The sequence below is a fragment of the Lepidochelys kempii genome, chromosome 17, assembly GCF_965140265.1.
Source record: "Lepidochelys kempii isolate rLepKem1 chromosome 17, rLepKem1.hap2, whole genome shotgun sequence".
Classification (NCBI taxonomy): domain Eukaryota; kingdom Metazoa; phylum Chordata; order Testudines; family Cheloniidae; genus Lepidochelys; species Lepidochelys kempii.
Window position 1 is genome coordinate 23425632 of NC_133272.1, and position 22160 is coordinate 23447791.

At 46.6% G+C, this 22160-nt stretch overlaps 1 protein-coding gene across 3 annotated transcripts in view; it reads right to left on the bottom strand.

Annotated features, from left to right (window-relative positions):
• The window catches only part of RNF43 (ring finger protein 43), a 130709-nt gene that overhangs the window by 2260 nt on the left and 106289 nt on the right, over positions 1 to 22160 (bottom strand). For 2 of the 3 annotated variants that reach the window (XM_073315639.1, XM_073315640.1), the window contains one exon: positions 1473 to 4213. In XM_073315639.1, coding sequence (XP_073171740.1) covers positions 4170 to 4213 — 44 coding nt within the window. In that variant the 3' untranslated portion in view covers positions 1473 to 4169. Of the gene's footprint in view, positions 1 to 1472; positions 4214 to 22160 lie in introns of those variants that run through there. The other variant, XR_012155431.1, reaches the window with a different exon arrangement.

Here is a 22160-nt window from a genome sequence, read left to right on the forward strand (position 1 = left end):
TTAGTTCTGGGGTGGAAGTCCGCAGCGTGCAGGATCCTGCCCTTGGTCTGAAAGCCGCTTGGAGTTCAGGACCCTCCTCTTTGTTAAGTCAATTGAACAGCATTTGGCTGGGACATGTGATGAACTGCATAAGAAGAGCCATAGGCCAGCATGCACTGTAAGCAGAACCTTGGGAATCTAGGCCAGAGCCTGCTTTTACTTCTAGTTTAGTGGTGACCTGCGAGGGGGACTGGGCTTGTGTCCTTTTCTTTCTTCTTTATGATGGAGAAAGAAAGCCTGAAAGGTTTAAGATACAAATCTGTTTGTTTTTGCCCTTAGAAATCCAGACCCTCTCCATGATGAAAGACTTTGCAGTTGGCTGAAGAATTAGTGAAATGGTGATATCACAGGAGCCAACAGAATGAAAGCAGACCAACTGGGGGAAGAGGTTTTGGTTAGACTATTTACAACAGTGTTATTGGTTAGCTGTTATTAACACCTGGATAATTTCAGTGGCAATGGACACTTGGGCGACAGGAAGCCATTATTACTGATTAAGGAGTTCAGAATTCACAGTAAACTTCCCTGGGATCCACTCCAAAGGTCCCACATCAAAGAACACAAGAGTTAGACCAAGATCCATCCAGGGCAAGGCCCTGTCTCTGACAGGGGCCAGCCCCAGTTGCCTCAAAGGAAGATGTAAACAGGGGTGGCAAGTTATATGGGCCTGTGGTGCCCGTGCTCCAGGAATACTCAGGGCCCGGGGGCCCAGTTCCACCAATGTTCGGGGCCGGGTCTCTCCCCTGGCCGTGCCTGCTGCCCTGCATGCCTCCCCCGGAGCGTCTCCCAGCCCCGCCTGCTGCCCCCGGGTGATTTAAAAGGGCTGGGGGCCCCCGGCCACCGCTGCCACCACTGGCAGCGCAGCGGGGCTGAGGCGACTTCCTGCTCACCCTCGCTCCATGCCACTCCCAGAAGCAGCCGGCATGTCCCTGTGGCCCTAGGGGTGGGGGGTATCTCCCTGCACTGCCCCCGCCCCGAGCGCTGAATCCGCAGCTCCCATTGACCAGGAACTGTGGCCAATGGGAGATGCGGGGGTGGTGCCTGCAGGCAGGTGGCGCGTGGAGACCCCCAGACCCCCACCTAGGTGCCACTGCCAGAGGGGTGCGGGTTGCTTTCGGGAGCCGCCCGAGATAAGCACTGCCCCCTCACCCTCTCCTGCACCCCAACCCCCCGCCCCAGCCCAGAGCCCACATCCCACACCCAAACTCCCTCCCAGAGCCCGCCCCCCGTCCCTCCTCCTGCACCCCAACCCCCTGTCCCAGACCAGAGCCCGCATGCCACACCCAAACTCCCTCCCAGAGCCCGCCCCCCGTCCCTCCTCCTGCACCCCAACCCCCTGTCCCAGACCAGAGCCCGCATGCCACACCCAAACTCCCTCCCAGAGCCTGCACCCCGCACCCCCTCCCGCACCCAAACTCCCTCCCAGAGCCTTAGGCAGGTGTGTCGGGGGGTGGAACTTGGACCCATTCTGGGCACCACCAAAAATTATACAAACCTGCCACCCCTGGGTGCACACACCTCACGGTAGCAGCTGTGGGAAAATCTGCCCCCACATCAGGTCTCGGCCTGGTCTCTCCTACAGTAGAACATCAGAGTTTACGAACTGACCAGCGATCCACACACCTCATTTGGAAGCAGAAGTACACAATCAGGCAGCAGCAGAGATAAAATAATACGTTTAACACAATACTGTGTTAAACGTAAACTACTAAAAAAAAGGGAAAGCAGCATTTTTGTTCTGCGTAGTAAAGTTTCAAAGCCGTATTTTGAAATAACAACCATAATGTTTTGTTCAGAGTTACAAACATTTCAGAGTTATGAACAACCTCCATTCCCAAGGTGTTCGTATCTCTGAGGTTCTACTGTAGTTAGAAACTGGCTTCAGCCCTGAAGCACGGGTGGGGGGACTAATATCCCTTCCCGCATTCTCATTAGCATGAGAACTCTGGGTATTTCTCATGTCCATATAACTGTCCAACCCCATTCTGAATCTTGCTAAATCCTTAAATGACTTTTTGTAGCAGCGAGTTCCACCGATTAATTATGCATTGTGTGAAAAAGTATTTTGTTTGATCAATTTTGAATATCACACCTTTTAATTTCATCATATGGCCCCTTGTTCTTGTGCTGTAAGACAGGGAGAGCAGAAGATCCCGATTTCCCTTCTCCAGACCATTCATTAGTCTGATCTGTCTCCTCTCTAAGGTAACAATCCCAATCTTTCCAATCTCTTTTCACATGAGAGTTTTTCCAGTCTCTGTTCATTCTCATCACCCTTGCCCTCTGAAACCCTCCACTTCCACAAAATCCTTTCTGAGAGGGCTGATCAGAGCTGCACCATGTCCAGGGGAAGCTGCACCAACTGAGTTATATAATGGCATTATAATAGCTTCTGTATTATTCTCAGTGCCATTCTGTATGCATCTTGTTTGCTTTTTTGACCACAGTTGCATACTGAACTGAGGTCAAATTTAATATGCATATCTTTCTAACAAATCTGCTCTAGCTCAGTTCTAGAGCAGTGTGATTCTGGAACAGCCTTTCAAGAGGAGTAGTGGGGCCAAACAACGTCACTGGTTTTAAAATGTAGATTGATACATGTATGAATGGGATTATCTGACAGGGTTGGCTGCGATAGCTGGGGACAGGAGTCAAAGACCCGGAAGGTCCTTTCCAGTCCTATGTTCTGTGTTCTTATGTTCCAATAAGAAATCATGGGTTTGATGCAGGACTCACTGAGTGACATTCTCTGGCTTGTGTTATACAGGAACCCAGATTAGATGATCATAATGCTTCCTTCTGGCCTTAATACTTGTGAATCCATGAATTCCTGGATTTCTAAGGTAAATGCAAGCAACAAGAAAAAACCCTCCTTGTTTTTTCCAGCCATCTGCCTCCACCAGAAAGAAGCTAGAACAGGACACAGCTGATTTTGAAGAATTCATTTGCAGGTCACTGAAAACATCTTAAGATTCCAGAAATGTTAGCTGGGGCTCTCCTGAGCATTTACTGTCCCAGGTGCTTTCCCAGGGACTCCAGTGTGCGTCTCACTATGCCAGGTGATGATGATGGCAATGATCATGATGAGGAAGGCAGGAGGAGGACTCCTGCTGGCTAATGGATTAAGAGGACAGTCTCTCATTTCTCCATGATTCCCATGCTTTCCAGAAAGATGCTTAGAGAGGCTTTGAAACATGCACTGTAAGTGAGCTACTGAGCACAGTTATAGGGCTGGCCTTATAACTACTTTGATAATTAAGCTAGGACTGAAGTGATGAAAGAGGAATCCAATAACACTTCCATGTAACGTAATGGATTCTGAGAAGATTCTCAGCCCCAGTTCTTTCCTGGAAATGCTAGCAGAATCTGGAATGTCCTCACTGCTCCTCCAGATAGATCCTAGGATAGGCAAAATTACAAGTTGTGCCCACCCTGGCCTCAGCTGAAGGATAGTTAATTGCCAAGTGGCAGGGACCCTCAATTCCCATTGCAGTCAGTGGAAGCATCTTGCAGGGTCAGGACCTAAGAGAGCTCCTGCAGTGTAGAAATGGAAGAGAGTATCCTGTGCTTAAGTTTAAGCTTAAATAAGAGTATTCAGGGTTAGTGAAGTAGGCTGGCCTGACTTTGACCTAAGTGAGGAAATGAAAAAGGCAGGAGCTATTTGGTTATATAATGTCATCTCTTCAGCTTTTAGTCTCACAGGTCTGCCCATTTCCAAAACATTTCCAAAAGCCTCCAAACTCCCACAGGTTTGTGACCATGCCAAAATACCAGTTTATGTCTACCCAGCAGGCTCTCCAGATAACGAACATTGGACACAGGGTTGGAATGAATAAGTCCATGCCCCCAGAGTGCCTTCTGATCAGTGTGTGCTGTCTGTGCCTTAAAAGGAGAGAGCAGTGGTGGTTTTGTGTGACCACAATATGGTAATGTGGGCGGGGAGCAGGCAGGAGGGGGCATCATGGAGGTTACCAGCACATTTTGTTTCTCAGTGTGGGGCAGACTAGGACTGTTACTACGCTACCTGCTCAGAGATACAGGAAATAAGTCACTGATTCCAGTTCTTGTTCATTTCCTGAATGTTTTGTCCACTCTGGCTCTCTGTAGTATGCAGATGAGTTCATCTTTCATTAAACAGAATGTTCGTACACATCTTGGATCTCCTCCTTGGATCCTGCATTCAAAAAAGAAAACATAAGTCACAGGTATTCCAGCCCCCAAGGCCCAGCTCCAACGGGTCTTGATCCAGAGATAATACGGAGAACAACAAATGCCCCCAGGTTCCTGCCAGCATGTCCTGGGGGAACCTTCCTGTCCCCACATGCATAGTCAGTCTAGTCTTCCCAGGTAATGAATAGTCCAAGCTACAACTAAGGATAAAACAAAAAGTGCTCTTATAAGTACCTGGTTCACTCAGAACTTTTTGAAACCACTTACCATGGATGTGACACTTTCCAGGCTTTGCGCCAGCATCAAAGGGGTTTCGGTTGTTGGTGTTTTAGGGAGGCTGAGTTTGTTTTAATTTGAATAAAATATATTCAGCCATTTTTGGATTATTAGTGATTGACAATAACAATTATTGTATACCCAGAGAGCCCCGACCACACCCTCCATGCCCTGGGCTGTACAGCAGAGTAAACTTGACTGCAGTACAAGGAGTACACAAGTTCTTTGGGTGCGGGTGCAAGCGGGTGTGTTGTGTGTCAAGAATGTACTGGGGGAAGCTACATGGAAAGTTGTGTAATTGTTTCTGAGTTGACAATGAAGTCAAGCCCCAGCAGAGGCAGAGTTTGAGCATGAACTCCAGGCTTGCGTGCTCTGCTGAGGTAGTGATAGGGCCCGACAAGTGCCTTTCTCTCTGAATTATCCAGGCACTGCATGGTTTACATAGACATGTTTCAGCCTATGGTCTGCTCACAGACTATTTGCCAGGACTATCGCTTCAAATATTCACTATTTCTGCTGTGTGACTAGGCACATAAATCACATGGGATCGTTTCTCCCCCCTCACTGAGTGACTCGCAAATCATAGAAGATTAGAGTTGGAAGAGACCTCAGGAGGTCTTCTAGTCCAACCCCCTGCTCAAAGCAGGACCAATACCAACTAAATCATGCCAGCCAGGGCTTTGTCAAGCCAGGCCTTAAAAACCTCTAAGAATGGAGATTCCACCACCTCCCTAGGTAACCCATTCCAGTGCTTCACCACCTTCCTAGTGAAACAGTGTTTCCTAATATCCAACTCAGACCATCCCACAAGGCGCTCTCACAATAGATACACAAGTATGTCCAGAACAAATGCACATCTGTACGAGTCTTTACAACATTCTCCTTGCCCCAAATTTATTAAGAATGAAAGGAAACAGTTGCTTGTCTGAATATTTGTGGAAAGTTAATACAAAAGGTTGTGAAACCTATCACATCAAATTCAGTGTCTACAAATACTTCATTGCTTTGGAAATGGGACCAGACAGATTAGAAATACAGGCAGAAAATAAGCAAATAAATTTAGCTTGAAAAAAGAAGGTGCTAGATTTGGGAAGATTAATCCCAAACAGTTGCGATGCAGAAGGACTGTTCTGTCTCTGCATATATGTACATAAATAGGTAATAGATAAGGTGCCAGTAGGTAGTGCTCAAAAATATGTAGCACTGTTCCTGGGTTTTGCAGGACCAATAAAACCTGTTGTTAAGCACTGCAGATTGTTTCTCATGTGTAATATTTAAATGCAGTTCGCAATGTGGAGTTAAAAAGTTTTTACTTGTCTAATTCTACTTTGTGGCTGACCAGAGGCCCTGAGTCACTTTGGCAAAGGCCTTGAGCAACATTCCACGCCCGTCTGCAATGCCAGTGCATGAGGCTGTCTGTGAAGCAAGCATTCTGCAGCCTCGTGGACAAACGCTGAAGCAGCTGCAAGGCTAACATTCTGCAGTGTCCCATTAGTGTCGTCCCAGGACAGTGAAGTATCCACACACAGTCCAGCTTCACAAACCAGACCAGGAAATAACTGAAACACTGTTAAGTGCTTCTGCTTTGGTCAGAATCAAGTGATAAGCTGCAGCTATTACAAGTGATGGATGATGTAATGATCTGCAAGGTAGCAGACAGTTCCAGCAAATAATCAATATGGGGATTTTTGTAAAGGTCTTGGATTTTCCTGGAGAATATCACTTGGAAATCAGTCCTAAGCTGAAACTGCTACATGCACCACACAGTGAAGAAAGAACTTAAATACTAGCTTGACAACTTTCTGGAGAGGGGAGTCTAAAAAAAGTGAAATGATTGACAGACTGGACACCAGTCCAGTAGCTATTAAAATACTACACAAACTCTGGTATTCACCCCATATACCTCAGTGAAGCTCTAAAACACTCCCATTGTACTTTCTTAGCCACTGGAGGGATCCTGCCCAGCCTCACAAGGGAGCTGTTCTGTTCAGACACCACAGATGGCTTCTGGCAGGTAAAACGTGATCAGAAAGCAGCTCTTTGACAAACATCTGGACTTCTTTAGGCAGATATAAATGGCAGGGAAGGCCATTTGGCATTTCTCTGTCTCCAGAAGAGCACCAGGGATGTCACCACAAAGTGCTAGAGGGACTCACGGAATTGATGTAATTGCAAATGGCATATAAGGGCTTGTCTACACAGTGCCACAGTGTGGACTCTGGGGGTATGAATTGCAGTGCACACTAAAAATTTGTACTGTAACTGCCCCATGTAGACCCTGCTGTCATGAACTAAAATGTACCTTGTTTGCATTAACATAGTCCTGTTTCAAGCAGGACTATTTTGGCTGTAGCGGATTGGTTGTGGAGACGCCCTCGCAGACGCTAATGCTGATCATGATCATATCCTGATTGCACTGTTCAATAGAGAATTTCTAGTGAGCCTGAAACTGAATAATAAAAAGTGAGTCTGTGCCTGTCAGCTGTGCCATGTATCAGACACCTTTGAATGTGCCATGTATCAGACACTGCTTGACTTTAGCAAAGCTTTTGACACGGTCTCCCACAGTATTCTTGTCAGCAAGTTAAGGAAGTATGGGCTGGATGAATGCACTATAAGGTGGGTAGAAAGCTGGCTAGATTGTCGGGCTCAACGGGTAGTGATCAATGGCTCCATGTCTAGTTGGCAGCCGGTGTCAAGTGGAGTGCCCCAGGGGTCGGTCCTGGGGCCGGTTTTGTTCAATATCTTCATAAATGATCTGGAGGATGGTGTGGATTGCACTCTCAGCAAATTTGCGGATGATACTAAACTGGGAGGAGTGGTAGATACGCTGGAGGGGAGGGATAGGATACAGAAGGACCTAGACAAATTGGAGGATTGGGCCAAAAGAAATCTGATGAGGTTCAATAAGGATAAGTGCAGGGTCCTGCACTTAGGACGGAAGAACCCAATGCACCGCTACAGACTAGGGACCGAATGGCTAGGCAGCAGTTCTGTGGAAAAGGACCTAGGGGTGACAGTGGACGAGAAGCTGGATATGAGTCAGCAGTGTGCCCTTGTTGCCAAGAAGGCCAATGGCATTTTGGGATGTATAAGTAGGGGCATAGCGAGCAGATCGAGGGACGTGATCGTTCCCCTCTATTCGACATTGGTGAGGCCTCATCTGGAGTACTGTGTCCAGTTTTGGGCCCCACACTACAAGAAGGATGTGGATAAATTGGAGAGAGTCCAGCGAAGGGCAACAAAAATGATTAGGGGTCTAGAACACATGACTTATGAGGAGAGGCTGAGGGAGCTGGGATTGTTTAGCCTGCAGAAGAGAAGAATGAGGGGGGATTTGATAGCTGCTTTCAACTACCTGAAAGGGGGTTCCAAAGAGGATGGCTCTAGACTGTTCTCAATGGTAGCAGATGACAGAACGAGGAGTAATGGTCTCAAGTTGCAGTGGGGGAGGTTTAGATTGGATATTAGGAAAAACTTTTTCACTAAAAGGGTGGTGAAACACTGGAATGCGTTACCTAGGGAGGTGGTAGAATCTCCTTCCTTAGAGGTTTTTAAGGTCAGGCTTGACAAAGCCCTGGCTGGGATGATTTAACTGGGAATTGGTCCTGCTTCGAGCAGGGGGTTGGACTAGATGACCTTCTGGGGTCCCTTCCAACCCTGATATTCTATGATTCTATGAAAAGGCCCTTTGCATTTTATCTTCAAAGGACCAGACCCTTTTGGTCTTCTCCAAGACTGTTTGTTTTCTGTGCTGAAAAGATGAAGGGAAACCCCAGGTCAACAGAGAGGCTGATGAAATGAGCTTTGTAGTACATCAATTTGTGCTACAAGGCAGTCAAATTATAATGACCAAATAATAGGGAACATTCCATGAGAGTTCTGGCAGCTTTAGGTGCTTCTTTATAAAATGTCCCCATTGCAGACATTTGTAAAGCTACCACTTGGGGCATCTAGAATGGATGCTTCTTTCAGCAAAGGCCTCTGCTTGGTTATGCGTTACCTAGGGAGGTGGTAGAATCTCCTTCCTTAGAGGTTTTTAAGGTCAGGCTTGACAAAGCCCTGGCTGGGATGATTTAACTGGGAATTGGTCCTGCTTTGAGCAGGGGATTGGACTAGATGACCTTCTGGGGTCCCTTCCAACCCTGATATTCTATGATTCTATGATTCTTCTGCAGACTAAACAATCCCAGTTCCCTCAGCCTCTCCTCATAACTCATGTGTTCCAGACCCCTAATCATTCTTGTTGCCCTTCGCTGGACTCTCTCCAATTTATCCACATCCTTCTTTTAGTGTGGGGCCCAAAACTGGACACAGTACTCCAGATGAGGCCTCACCAATGTCGAATAGAGGGGGACGATCATGTCCCTCGATCTGCTCGCTATGCCCCTACTTATACATCCCAAAATGCCATTGGCCTTCTTGGCAACAAGGGCACACTGCCGGCTCATATCCAGCTTCTCATCCACTGTCACCTCTAGGTCCTTTTCCGCAGAACTGCTGCCTAGTCATTCAGTCCCTAGTCTGTAGCGGTACATTGGGTTCTTCCGTCCTAAGTGCAGGACCCTGCACTTATCCTTATTGAACCTCATCAGATTTCTTTTGGCCCAATCCTCCAATTTGTCTAGGTCCCTCTGTATCCTAACTCTGCCCTCCAGCGTATCTACCACTCCTCCCAGTTTAGTATCATCCACAAATTTGCTGAGAGTGCAATCCACACCATCCTCCAGATCATTTATGAAGATATTGAACAAAACCGGCCCCAGGACCGACCCCTGGGGCACTCCACTTGACACCGGCTGCCAACTAGACATGGAGCCATTGATCACTACCCGTTGAGCCCGACAATCTAGCCAACTTTCTACCCACCTTATAGTGCATTCATCCAGCCCATACTTCCTTAACTTGCTGACAAGAATACTGTGGGAGACCGTGTCAAAAGCTTTGCTAAAGTCAAGATACAATACATCCACTGCTTTCCCTTCATCCACAGAACCAGTAATCTCATCATAGAAGGCGATTAGATTAGTCAGGCATGACCTTCCCTTGGTGAATCCATGCTGACTGTTCCTGATCACTTTCCTCTCATGTAAGTGCTTCAGGATTGATTCTTTGAGCCCTGCTCCATGATTTTTCCGGGGACTGAAGTGAGGCTGACTGGCCTGTAGTTCCCAGGATCCTCCTTCTTCCCTTTTTTAAAGATTGGCACTACATTAGCCTTTTTCCAGTCATCCGGGACTTCCCCCGTTCGCCACGAGTTTTCAAAGATAATGGCCAATGGCTCTGCAATCACAGCCGCCAGTTCCTTTAGCACTCTCCGATACAACTCATCCGGCCCCATGGACTTGTGCACGTCCAGTTTTTCTAAATAGTCCCTAACCACCTCTTTCTCCACAGAGGGCTGGCCATCTATTCCCCATGTTGTGATGCCCAGCACAGCAGTCTGGGAGCTGACCTTGTTCGTGAAGACAGAGGCAAAAAAAGCATAGAGTACATTAGCTTTTTCCACATCCTCTGTCACTAGGTTGCCTCCCTCATTCATTAAGGGGCCCACACTTTCCTTGGCTTTCTTCTTGTTGCCAACATACCTGAAGAAACCCTTCTTGTTACTCTTAACATCTCTCGCTAGCTGCAGCTCCAGGTGCGATTTGGCCCTCCTAATTTCTTTCCTACATGCCCGAGCAATATTTTTATACTCTTCCCTGGTCATATGTCCAACCTTCCACTTCTTGTAAGCTTCTTTTTTATGCTTAAGATCTGCTAGGATTTCACCGTTAAGCCAAGCTGGTCGCCTGCCATACTTAGTATTCTTTCGACACATCGGGATGGTCTGTCCCTGTAACCTCAACAGGGATTCCTTGAAATACAGCCAGCTCTCCTGGACTCCTTTCCCCTTCATGTTAGTCCCCCAGGGGATCCTACCCATCCGTTCCCTGAGGAATTCGAAGTCTGCTTTCCTGAAGTCCAGGATCCGTATCCTGCTGCTTACCTTTCTTCCCTGTGTCAGGATCCTGAACTCAACCAACTCATGGTCACTGCCTCCCAGATTCCCATCCACTTTTGCTTCCCCTACTAATTCTTCCCGGTTTGTGAGCAGCAGATCAAGAAAAGCTCCCCCCCTAGTTGGCTCCTCTAGCACTTGCACCAGGAAATTGTCCCCTACGCTTTCCAAAAACTTCCTGGATTGTCTATGCACCGCTGTACTGCTCTCCCTGATGAGACCTCTCCTTGATGAGCCTGTGATCCAAATATGGGTGTACTGATATCCCCATCCTTCTCAGGCAAGTTACCACTACAGATAACAACTTTATGAAAAGTCTTGGCACTGGGGATAGGCCTGTACTGGTTGTGGTTTCAACCTACCACAAACCTGAGGTACTTTCTGTGTGCAAGATCGCTAGCACCATGAAAGTAGGCATTTTGAAGGACGGGAGGCACAAACCAGTCTTCTGGATCTAGAGTTGGAATGATCACTGCTACAGTCACCATCCAAACCTTATGCATTGAATGAAGGTATAGATTGTAATCGAGTTCATTGAGTAGCCAGAGGTCTGGAATGGGTCTCTGTAGCAGGGTGGTCACCTGCTTTCACCTTAAAGGGCTTAAAACAGCCCAAGAGAAGGCTGTGGCTGGGAGCAAGCAGTTCCCAGGCTGATTGGGGGAAGCAGGCTCAGCTGTGGCCATGCCCCAATCAGAGCTCAGCTGGCCCTTATAAGAGGGCAGTGGGCCGGGAGCAGATGGACTCTCTCTCTGCCTTTAGAGGGAGAAGGGCCTGGCTGCTGGGGAGCATACCTGGGTACCTAAGGGTAGGCCAGAGGACCTGGGGAGCTCCGACCCAGAAACCCCCCAGGCTGTAGGCCTAGTGGAAAGCCAAAAAGGGTACTGGGGTTGCAGGGGGCAGCCCATGGGTAGGCAGAGGCAGCAGGTCCAAACCTCCCTTGCCTGTGATGATTGGCTTATACACTGCCGTCTGCCCCAGTGTGCGGGGGCTCAATGGTGACTGGCAGTAGCCAAAGACTGAGGCGAGGTGGGGATAGTGGGTGGGGGTTCCCTGGGGAGGGGAGACCAGAGACTGTGGGGGTACTGCCAGGGGGCAGCACCCCAGGGAAAGGGGCATCAGGCTCTGGGAGGGACACAGGGGCCAGTGGCAGTGAGACACTGGCCTGCAGAGGGCACTCCAGAGGCTGGAAGAGCTAATTCCCTGAGAGACCAGCAGGAGGTGCTGCAGGGGTGAGTCCCGCCCTGTGACAGTCTCCAACCTCTTTCCTTCTTGAGGAAATATTTTTAATAGAAACCTTTCTGTCTGTAACATGCATAAACCTCTTCTATAGTTTCAAGAGTGAGGAGAGTATTGACCTCTTGGATGAGTAACCTCTTGTGAGAAGGGTCCCTGAGAATCGATGAGGGAGGGAGGTGGAGTGTAGAACTGGATCATATAACCAAACATTAGGATTTCTTGGACTCATTCCTCTAATGTTATGAGGTTCCCAGAATGATGATATGTAAAGAGAAGGTTTCCAATGGGTGTTAGGACAAAAGATTAATAGGTTCCAAGGCCAGAAGGGTCCATTGTGATCATCTAATCTGACTTTCTGTATGACATGGGCCAGAGACCTTACCCAAAATGATTCCTAGAGCAGACCTTTGAGAAAAACTTCTAATCCTAATTTTAAAACAGTTGGTGATGGAGAATCCACCAGAACACTTGGTAAATTGTTTCAGTGGTTAATTACCTTCACTGTCAAAAATTTATATCTTATATCCAGTCTGAATTTGTTTAGCTTCAACTACCAGCCATTGGATTATGTTTCTCTTCTAGATTGAAGAACCCGTTATTAAATATGTATTCCCCATGTAGATACTTATAGATTGTAATCAAGTCAACCCTTAACCTTCCTTTGTTAAACTAAAGAGATTGAGCATTTTGAGTTTATTGATAGAAGGCATGTTGTCAAATCCTTTAATCTTCTTGACAGGTTTCAGAGTAACAGCCATGTTAGTCTATATTTGCAAAAAGGAAAGGAGTACTTGTGGCACCTTAGAGACTAACCAATTTATTTGAGCATGAGCTTTCGTGAGCTACAGCTCACTTCATCGGATGCATACTGTGGAAAGTGTAGAAGACCTTTTTATACACACAAAGCATGAAAAAAAATACCTCCCCACACCCCACTCTCCTGCTGGTAATAGCTTATCTAAAGTGATCACTCTCTTTACAATGTGTATGATAATCAAGTTGGGCCATTTCCAGCACAAATCCAGGTTTTCTCCCCCCCCAACCCTATTACCAGCAGGAGAGTGGTTTTGTGTGTGGGGGGGGAGAAAACCTGGATTTGTGCTGGAAATGGCCCAACTTGATTATCATACACATTGTAAGGAGAGTGATCACTTTAGATAAGCTGTTACCAGCAGGACAGTGGGGTGGGGGGAGGTATTTTTTCATGCTTTGTGTGTATAAAAAGGTCTTCTACGCTTTCCACAGTATGCATCCGATGAAGTGAGCTGTAGCTCACGAAAGCTCATGCTCAAATAAATTGGTTAGTCTCTAAGGTGCCACAAGTACTCCATTTCTTTTTTTAATCTTCTTGTAGCTCTTCTCTGAACCTCTCGAATTTATCAACATCCTTCTTGAATTGTGGGCACCAGAAGGGGATAGAGTATTCCAGCAGTCATCGCACCAGTGCCAAATACAGATGTAAAATAACCTCTCTACTCCTACTCGGGATTCCCATCTATGCATCCCAGTGTCACATTAGCTCTTTTAGCCACAGCATCCCTCTTTAAGCTCATGTTCAGCTAACTACCACAATCCCCAAATCTTCTTCAGAGTCACTGTTTCCCAGAATAGAGCCCCCCATCATGTAAGTGGCCTACTTTCTTTGTTCCTAGATGTATACATTTATATTTAACCATATTAAAATGCATATTGTTTGCTTGTGCCCAGGTTATCAAGCTTTCCAGAACACTCTGTATCAGTGACCTGTCCTCTTCATCATTTACAGTGCCCCCAGTTTTTGTGTTATTGGCAAACTTTATCAGTGTGTCATCAGCAAACTTTATAAATGAGTCATCAGCAAACTTTATCAGTTTGTTTTTTTCCAGGTCATTGATTAAAATGTTAAATAGTGTGGGGTCAAGAACCGATCCCTGCAGGACCCCCCTGGAAACATGCTGCTGGCTGATGGTTCACCGTTTACAATTATATTTTGGGACTTGTCAGTTAGCCAGTTTTTAATCCATTTAATGTTTGCCAATTATCTGGACCTACTGATTTAAAAATATCTAACTTTGGCAGCTTCTGTGTAACACCCCCAGAGATACTAGTGGAATGGAGGGCGTTATCAGCATCATATGATGCGACTATATCATCTGCTTTTTCTCCAAATACAAAACAGAAATATTTATTGAACATTTAAGACTCTTCTGCATTATTATTGACAATCCTACCATTTTCATCTAGTAATGGACCAATACCATTGTCAGGATGCTTTTTGTTCCTAAGATATTTAAAAAACTCTTTTTAACTCTGCTGCTCATAGATTGATTTCTTCCTCTGCTTCCCTTATTAATTTTCTACACTTCCCAACTTCTGATTTATATTCATTACTATCAACATTCCCTTTCTTCCATTGGTGTGTGTGCGTGCGTGTGTGTGTATATATATATATATATATATATATATATATATATATATATATAAAAATTTTCCCCTCTAAACCAGATTGGGTTTTATAACCAGCACAGCCTTCTTCCTAAGTTGCAGAATTGTGGCTTTGTGAGAATCTAGGAAGGTGTTCTTAAATGGTTCCCAGTTATCATTCACAGATTTCTGATTAAATTCTTCCTCCCAGCTGAGTTAGCCCATAATTATTTTCAGCTTTGTGAAACCAGCCCTATTCAAGCACCAAGTATCTATAATTATTGGTCTGGACTTTATTCTGTTTGCACATTATAAATGTGATCAAGTCATGATCACTTGTACCTAAGCTACCATTAATTTTAAGTTCTGTGATCAGATCCTCTTTATTTGTTATGACAAGGTCTAATAAAGAATTCCGTTATGTTGGCTGCAACACTTTTTGAGTAAAGAAATTGTTATCTGTAATGTTTAGAAATTCCAACAATTTTGCTATTACTTTTGGAGTCTTTGGCTAGCTGTTCTTCAAATTCTTTTTTGGCCTTTCTAATTATATGTTTACACTTCATTTGCCAGTGTTTATGATCCTTTCTGTTTTCCTCACTAGGATTTAACTTCCACTTTTTAAAGGATGCCGTTTTACCTCTCACTGCTTCTTTCACTTTATTGTTTAGCCATGGTGGCACTTTGATTCTTTTACTATGTTTTTTTAAATTTGGGGGTATACATTTAAGTTGAGATTCTATTATTGTGTCTTTAAAAAGTTTCCATGCAGCTTTCAGGGATTTCACTTTTTGCACTGTACCTTTTAATTTCTGTGTAACTAACCACCTCATTTCTGTGTAGTTCCCCTTTCTGAAATTAAATGCCACAGTGTTGGGCTGCTGTGGGGTTTTCCCCACCACTGGGATGTTAAATTTAATTATATTATGGTCACTATTACCAAGCGGTCCAGCTATATTCACCTTTTGGACCAGATCCTATGCTGCACTTAGGATTAAATCAAGAATTGCCTGTCCTCTTGTGGGTTCCAGGCCTAGCTGCTCCAAGAAGCAGTTATTTAAGGTGTCAAGAAATCATGGTATCATGAAATTTAAGGTATCATGGATCTCAGTTTGTCAGATGGGTATTTTCACAAGTTACTGCAAAATGTGAATATACCACATCCTCCACATAACAGCATACATGGTAGAAGGACAAGGACGATTCTGCTGACACAGCCATTGTTTCCTATGAGCAACTAGGGAGCAGTTGCCCTCAAGGGATGGCCCAGGTGCTTCAGTGTAACCACTCGCTAAGGCAGTGGCAGGGTTCTCCCATTGGCGAAGGGACTCCTCTTGCCCAAGAGGCAGTAGCTAGGTGGAAACAGAAGAATTATCCCATTGACCTAACGCTGTCTTCACCAGAGGTTAGGTTGGCTTAACTACGTTGCTCAGGGTTCGTAACACCCCTGAGAGACATAGATATGCCAATGTAGTGTAGACCAGCCCTAACGGAGCAAGGCCCCAAACCCATTGAAAATTGGGCATCCTAACTTTTAGGCTCATTTGGAAATCCCAGTCTACAGCCTGATCTATCCTACAAAGTTGGAGCAACTTACATCAATTTCTTTCGCAATCGGATCCACATTTGTCTCCCCCAATGTAAGCACCCTGTTTCCTTGATGCAATATCACTACCTCCTCAGACAATGCAGAGCCAAAGTCCACCTACTTCCGTTGACAAAGTGCTAGTGTAGACACTGTACCACCTGTGTTGATCCTAACAGTGCTCCACTAGCTGTCCCACAATGCTCCTGTCCCCACAAGAGTGGTCACTATAGTCACAATTTTGCACTCCACTGCCCAGGGACCACAGATACCAGATCCCCACCTTTCCCCTTTAAAAACCTCCGCATGTTTTGAAATGCCTTTTTCTGGTTGCCTGCCTTGGAAAGCACACCTACTAACCCACATTTGTAAGCATCTCACCATGCCAGCTCGGCACAGACAGAGCTATACTGAGACATGCTCTTGCCTACAAGTCCTGGATCTCCTTGGCCTGTGGGGAGAAGAGGCTGTGTAAGCCAGTTAAGGAACAGCGAAAGGAATCTAGACATCTATATGCACATTGCACAGGGGATGCCATACTTGGCACAAAAGGAACAAGCAGCAGTGCCAGGTGAAAGCCAAGAAACTTCAGCAGAGATATCAGAAAGCATGGAAGGGCAACAACAAATCTGGGGCCACTCTGCAGACCTGCTGCTTCTACAATGAATGGCATGCCATACTTGGCAGGGACCCTACCAGCACCCTGAATGTGATTATGGATGCATTGTTACAACTGGGCGCAGAAACACCTTCAATGCCCAGTGAGGAGGAGGCGGTAGGGGGCACAAAGGCGGATGCAAACCAGACTGCAAGCAAGGAGCTGTTCAAAACTCTGCCGAAATCAAGCCAATCCCACCAGGCAAGAACAGAGGAGTCAGTTGAGGAAGGGGAAGGGAACTTAGCTGAGTGTATGACGTGCGCAACCCTGCATACCGATGGCAGTAGAAGGGACTCGGTCCAGGTGACGCCATTTCAAATCCAGGGTGAACCCATGATCTTCCTCAAGGACAGGCAAGCATACCAACATCTCGGCACACCCACAGGTGTCTGTGTCCTGAAGATACCTGAGGATACCATCGTGGAGATCCTACAAGACGTGGCCAGGATCGACTCCTCCCTACTGGCACCATGGCAGAAGATCAACGCCTTGAACACCTTCCTGATCCCCCATATCTCATTTGTCCTGAGGGGATCAGCCATGCCGAAGGTACCTCTGAACAAGGCAGACAACACCATCAGGCAGCTAGTGAAGAAGTGGATGTTTCTTCCCCAGAGAGCCAGCAATGAATTGGTGTACATCTCGCACAGGCAGGGCGGTGCCAAGGTCCCTCAAATGGGTGCTCTATGCAACGCTGAAGTGATCACTCATGTCTTCTGCCTTCTGACATGCCTGGACGCCATGGTGAGGAACATTGCAGAAAGTGCCATGCAGGATGTCACCAAGAGGCGAATCACCAGGACCCCCTCCAACTCCAGCCACCTATCTGAGCGGCTCCCTGGAAGGCGAATTTGGAAGAGAGGGGGAAGGCTTCGCTCTGGACTCATGCCCACAATGGTACATGGAAACTGGAAAAGCGTATTGGCTGCCGCTAGACATGGTGCGAGGAATGCCAGGAATGCCACAGGTGAAGAACACGGACCACACAATCATCACTTTGAGAGCCAGAACCATGCTGGAGAGGACCCTGAAGGATGCCATCTGCTGCCAGTATGTGGAAAACCTGAAGCGGAAGTTGGATCAGGGCAAGGCATTTGAGGTGATGTGCTAGTGGGACGCCAGCAGCCAATTCCAATTCCTTCACCCTATTTGCCGACTGGAGGTTCATCCACTGGGCCTTACACAACTGCATTCCACTGAACGGAGCCATCCGCCATGGGAATCGGGACAAGCAATGCAAGAAGCGCGGCTATGCCAACGAGACACTACCCCATGTCCCGTGTACTGCAAGCCCCATTCCAGAGCCTGGCAGCTGCGACATAACGCCATCCACGATCGCCTGGTCAGAGCCATCCCGTCACCCGTAGGGAAGGTTGCTGTGAATGCCGCCAACCCCGGAACCGACAGCCAACTGCAACCGGACATCATCATCACCAACGAGGACTGGAAGAAGATCATCATAGTGGATGTCACAGTGCCCTTTGAGAACAGGACCCCGGCCTTCCATGATACCCGAGCTCAAAAAGTGGAGAAATACGCCCCTCTGGCTGACATCTTGAGAGCTAGGGATTACCAGGTTCAGACACACATGCTGATCGTCAGATCCTTGGGCGCATGGAATCCCAGTAATCAGTGAGTGTTGAGAGAATGAGGAATCGGTCAGCGCTATGCTCGGCTGATGCGGCAACTCATGGTGTCGGACACCATCGGATGGTCGAGGGACATCTAACATAAAACACATCACTGGACATCGGCAATACCAGAGGGATGTGCTAGAGTTCCGCTGAGAAGCACAGTAAGGAAAGTAACTGAAATACTTCCTTGATATATTGTATTTTCTAAATGGACAACCAACCTAATTCTCAGTTACTGAGGGACAATCTTCACTCATTGATAAATTTTGCTTCCCACAACCACATCTCTGTACAACTTTTCATGAGTGATGTCTCCAAATACTTGGATGCTAATATCTAAACTGTATTCTTAAATGTATTCACCTAAATCTGGGTTATTGCTGATTATGTATGATATGTATCTTATGACTTCTAAAAACAAACTTTGTATTTGTGGATAATCTAAGCACTATACCCAGATGTACAGACACTCTTTTCTCAACCTGTGTATTATATAATTTTAACATTAGCTTTAATAAAAAATGTAAATCTATTCCTCACAGGCATGTTTGTTTCCCTATTCATTGTCCAAAACCTCACCTCCCTTTCCCTGCCCTTCTTCCCCATTTTAAAGTGGTGCCCACCCCATCCACATGTTTAGAAAGCAAAGAGAGACTTTGGATTCCTCACTTTACTTTTAAAACCAGCACTGGGAATCCAATTCAAGTTAATGCTTTGGAATTAATATCTAGTACATAGAATCATCGAATTGCCACTTTAATCAACTACTGCATGTTAGGTAATAAATTCAAATGGATTAGTGCAGCAGGCCAAATTCCACAGGCCACACAGATCAGGGTCCTGTGCTCGGTTAGTGGTAGAAGAAAGGTAGAGGTGGTGTTCACTTTGGCTGACTGGGCTAGCAGGGGGCCACAGTTCTCCTCATGCTCAGTACTTTGTTTGAACAGGGATGTCCCTTTTATCCACTTGAACAACCTCAGTGAAACTTTCATGGAGAGACTATGCAATCCTCTCTGGAAGATTTCTAGGGATGGTAGCCTTGTTTCTTCCCCGGGATAGGAGACATCCCCATGCCACTCTGCAATGAATTCGGCTGGCAACAGAGCAATAAACAGGATAGTGGTATATGAGCCAGTGAAGCCTTGGGATGCCAGTAGCAGCTGTGTTCTCTGGGCCTTTGTCATCCTCAGGAGCAAGAGATATCAGCTCAAACCAACCTGCACAGTCCCTATTCTCATACCCCAGGGACACTCAGTATCTAAACCTCCCAAGCAACAGTCTGTCCAAAGACCCCCTCCACAGCAGCCTTTCCAATCCATGGCAACTCCATGGCATTGCTCCATATAGCCCCAAACATAACAGGTGGCAGCACAGAGTGAATCCATACTCCCAGCACGCCATCCAAGCCGGAACTAGGAGAATCATGACTATACCAACACTGACCTGTGACAACTGTAGGATCAGCCAACAAGAACCATGCAGTACGTGTGTTTACCACGAATGAAACATTGTAAAATGTTTTTAATAATGTGACAAAGCTCTGTCCTTGTCTCCGTGGGTCCCGCATTTCCTGGCGGATTTTGCTAGCCTCAGAGGCTCTCTGTGACCCTCCATGTAACCCTTCTCTCTCTAGAGACAAGGGTCACAGTCTACTGAGCCATTTTCATCATAAGCCAGCAAGGGAGGTGAGGAGAAGCTATCCTCCCTTGCACAGTCTCTGTTGTCTCCTAGTCTCAGTGATTAATCAGGGGGGAGGGGGCAAAGGGGGGAGCCTGGGCCCACCCTCTACTCCCGGCTCCAGCCCAGGGACCCTAATAGTATCAGCTATGGTAGCTGACCTTTTAGAAACATGACACATACAATTTTCTGGGCTACAGCAGCCCCACAGCAGCCCCCACTTCCTCAAGCTCCACTTCACCCTTACCTCAGGGCCTCCTTCCTTGTGCCTGATATGGTGTGTACTGCTCAGTCTCTCCAACAGCACAACTTCCTCCCACAGCTCCTGACATGCACACCCACCTGACTGACTGGGAAGCTTTTAACTAGTTTCAGCCATCCCCTGATTGGCTTCAGGTGTCCCAATCAACCTAGCGTTCTCCCTGCCTTCTGGAAAGTTCTTAATTAGCTGCAGGTGTCTTAATTGACCTGGAGCAGCTGCCATTTAACTTATCCTGGTACCAGAGATTTGTTTAGCCTGGAGCTAATATATCTATCTCCCACTACTTTTCTATAGCCATCTGGCCTTGCCCCGTCACAATATGTAAATGTGTATGTTTATTATTTTACTCAGCTTTTATAAATATAGGTCACCCTCTTAACAGTACTGCTTCAATGTTTCTAACTTGTTTATTTGCACTTTAGCTTTGTTTTCTGTTTATTTGCCCCCAATAAAGTTTTATTTTCTGAAACTCAGAGTCCATGTTTTATACCAGCTTACACCAAGCAGACATGCCACATGACAGAATTCACAACGGGAGTCAAGATCCCACCCATATTTAAGGTCTATACACACGAAGGCACAACATTTCCCAAAAGCATCACACAACATTGCTATGGCTGACAGTTATAAAGTTCTTTTAAGGCCTCCCTCAACCTTATGGCTCCACAGTTGGCTTTTCTAATAGTCCTTGTGTCTGGCTGTTCAAATTCAGCAGACAGCTGGTCCACCTCATGCCGCCCTGCCAGGAGCCTTTACCTCATGATGATATTATATAATGCACAGCATGCTGCAACAATAATAGGAATGCTGAGATCCAATCTAAGCATTAAACATCACCAGTGAGTTTGGAGTCTCCCAAATGCATATCCAACGGTCATCCTGCACCTGCTCAGCCAGGAGTCGAATCTTTCCTTGGTTCTGTCGAGGTGGAAAGTGTAAAGTTTCATGAGTCAGGGGAGCAAGGGATATGCTTGGTCCTGCAGAATCACTATGGGTCTTTCAACATTGCTAGTGCGAATGAATCAGTTGAGGAAGAATGTCCCTGCTTGCAACTTTCTGAACAGTCCTGTGTTCTTCAAGTGTCAGGCACCTTCCCTGACTAGCCCACGTGAACATCAGTGAAGCATTCCTGGTGATCCACCAACACTTGTGTAACCATGCAAAAGTAGCCTTTTCCGTGTACATATTCACTGGCCAGGTGGGATGGTGCCCGAATATGGATGTGTGTGCTGACTGTCATCCCACCATAGTTTAGAAACACCATTGCTGCAAATTTATCTACTTACTATTTCCTGCACATTGCCGAGAGTCACAGGCCTGCATAGCAGGAGACAGTTAATAACCTTGCACATTTGGATGACAACAGCCCCCACAGTGGATAGTCCAAATCTGAACTGATTGCCCACTGCAGCATAGCAATCTGGCATTGTAAGCTTCCCGAGCACCACCGCCACTTGCTGTTGCATAGTCACTGCCAGGGCCGGATTAACCTTTTGTGGGCTCTGGCGCCAACCATCTTTGTGGGCCCCCATGTCGTCATTGTGGGCTCCGAGTGTGGGCCTGGTCCGGCAGGGCCATTGGTGCCCTAGTGTCCCTGGTACTGAATCTCAGAGACATTTTTCATTTTGATCACACACCTCTGCATGACTAGCTGCATTGCCATGCCCAGCTTCCCCAGCCCCCAGGTTTTCTCACTGAGCTGTACCCTTGTGGGTTTACCAGTCTCCACAGTGAGCAGAACTTTCATAATGATCTGGGGAAACTCCCCACAGATTTATCTCCTTCCTCATTCAAACCTTCTATAGCCATGTCTCCAGTACCACCTTATGTCACCAGCCACTGTGTGTTGTTCTGGCCTCAGCTCAATAAAGTTTCACAGCCAGCAAATACCCGATCAATTCTGACAAATGCCTCCCTCAGCACCCATCCTGCCATTTGAGCAAGCCGCTTGCAAACATCATTTCCCCAAAGTGAGGACTTAGCCTTTGGGAAGCTGAAGACACCAGCCTTTCTCCTGCTCTCGTCTTGGTCACCACCACCTCTCCCCATGCTTGTTTCTCTTCTACCTTGGATGTGCTCAGTGGTGAGCTGGAGCCGGTTCGCGGGAACCAGTTGTTAAATTTAGAAGCCCTTTTAGCGGGACAACCGGTTCTAAAAGGGCTTCTAAATTTAACAACCGGCCAAAAGTGGCGCCTTAGGCACTGACTCCGTGGGTGCTC